Source organism: Belonocnema kinseyi, chromosome 1, assembly GCF_010883055.1.
Source record: "Belonocnema kinseyi isolate 2016_QV_RU_SX_M_011 chromosome 1, B_treatae_v1, whole genome shotgun sequence".
Lineage (NCBI taxonomy): Eukaryota > Metazoa > Arthropoda > Insecta > Hymenoptera > Cynipidae > Belonocnema > Belonocnema kinseyi.
This window is the reverse complement of record NC_046657.1, coordinates 172,558,350-172,559,418: the sequence shown is the minus strand read 5'-3', so window position 1 is coordinate 172,559,418 and position 1,069 is coordinate 172,558,350. Positions and strand designations below refer to the sequence as shown.

Here is a 1,069-nt window from a genome sequence, read left to right as displayed (position 1 = left end):
TCTTCACATACTTATTCAATGTCAAAGCCAGAAGTCACTATTATACGACTCCTGGTTTCACATGGGATGCCATGTTGAAGCACACTAGAATGAAGTTCGAACTTCTCACTGACATTGATAAGGTCCTGTTTATTGAGCTAGGTAAGAGGGGTGGAGTTAGTTAATGCTCAGACTGTTACGCCAAAACTAATAATCCATAAATGGAAGTGTACAATGAAAATGATCAAATAATTTATGTGCTATACTTTGATGCAAACAACCTGTATGGTTGGAAAATGGCAGAAGCGCTACCATTTGGTGGTTTTGAGTGGATATTAAATATAGACAATAGTTTTAACTTTAATGTTCCTGGTGATGCACCTGTTGGTTATATCCTGGAAGTAGATTTATATTACCCAGAAGAAATTCATGATATGCATAGTGATTTTCCTTTTTGCCCTGGGTACTCGAAACTACCAGGGTCAAAGCAGGAGAAACTCTTAACTACCCTCTTAACTACCCTCCTCACATTAAGGCCAGCTTCATATTACATGAACGTTAGCCGAACATTAGTTTAACGTTACTTTAACATTACTTTAACTTTATTATAACATTACCTTAACATTATTTTTATGTCTTTTTAAGATTAGTTTAATAATCCTTCAAGATTACTACAGCGTTACTCTAATTACATATCAGTATTATCTATTCAGCTGTTGTGTGAACTGTCAATGCCAAGCCACTTGACAAATACTTTATTATCACGTCGTTTGATGACTTTCTCCACAAGGTAAATGTCTGGAATCTTAACTTTCAAGAGTTCATCTTGATAAAAGCCACCAGCGACAGATTGATCCTGATAGTCCTTTAGTTTATACGTTACTGGTTTAGATGACATGACCTTATCTAGAGTAAATATTTCAGTTGTCCCATTAGGAATATATCCTTTCTCAAAAAAATTTTTATACTTGCTGACTGGAACTTTGTTACCAACTTTGAATTTTGCTTTTCTGGGAGGTATTTTTCTATCGATATTGAATCGTTCTATCAATTCTTCTTCATCTTCAGGTTTAACATCTTTAGGTTTCAT

At 34.6% G+C, this 1,069-nt stretch overlaps 1 protein-coding gene across 1 annotated transcript; it reads right to left on the bottom strand.

Annotated features, from left to right (window-relative positions):
• Positions 1–688: 688 nt before the first annotated feature.
• Positions 689–1,069, bottom strand: LOC117181322. The gene has a single exon (XM_033373885.1). It carries the CDS (start codon positions 1,067–1,069, stop codon positions 689–691), a length of 381 nt encoding a protein of 126 aa, XP_033229776.1.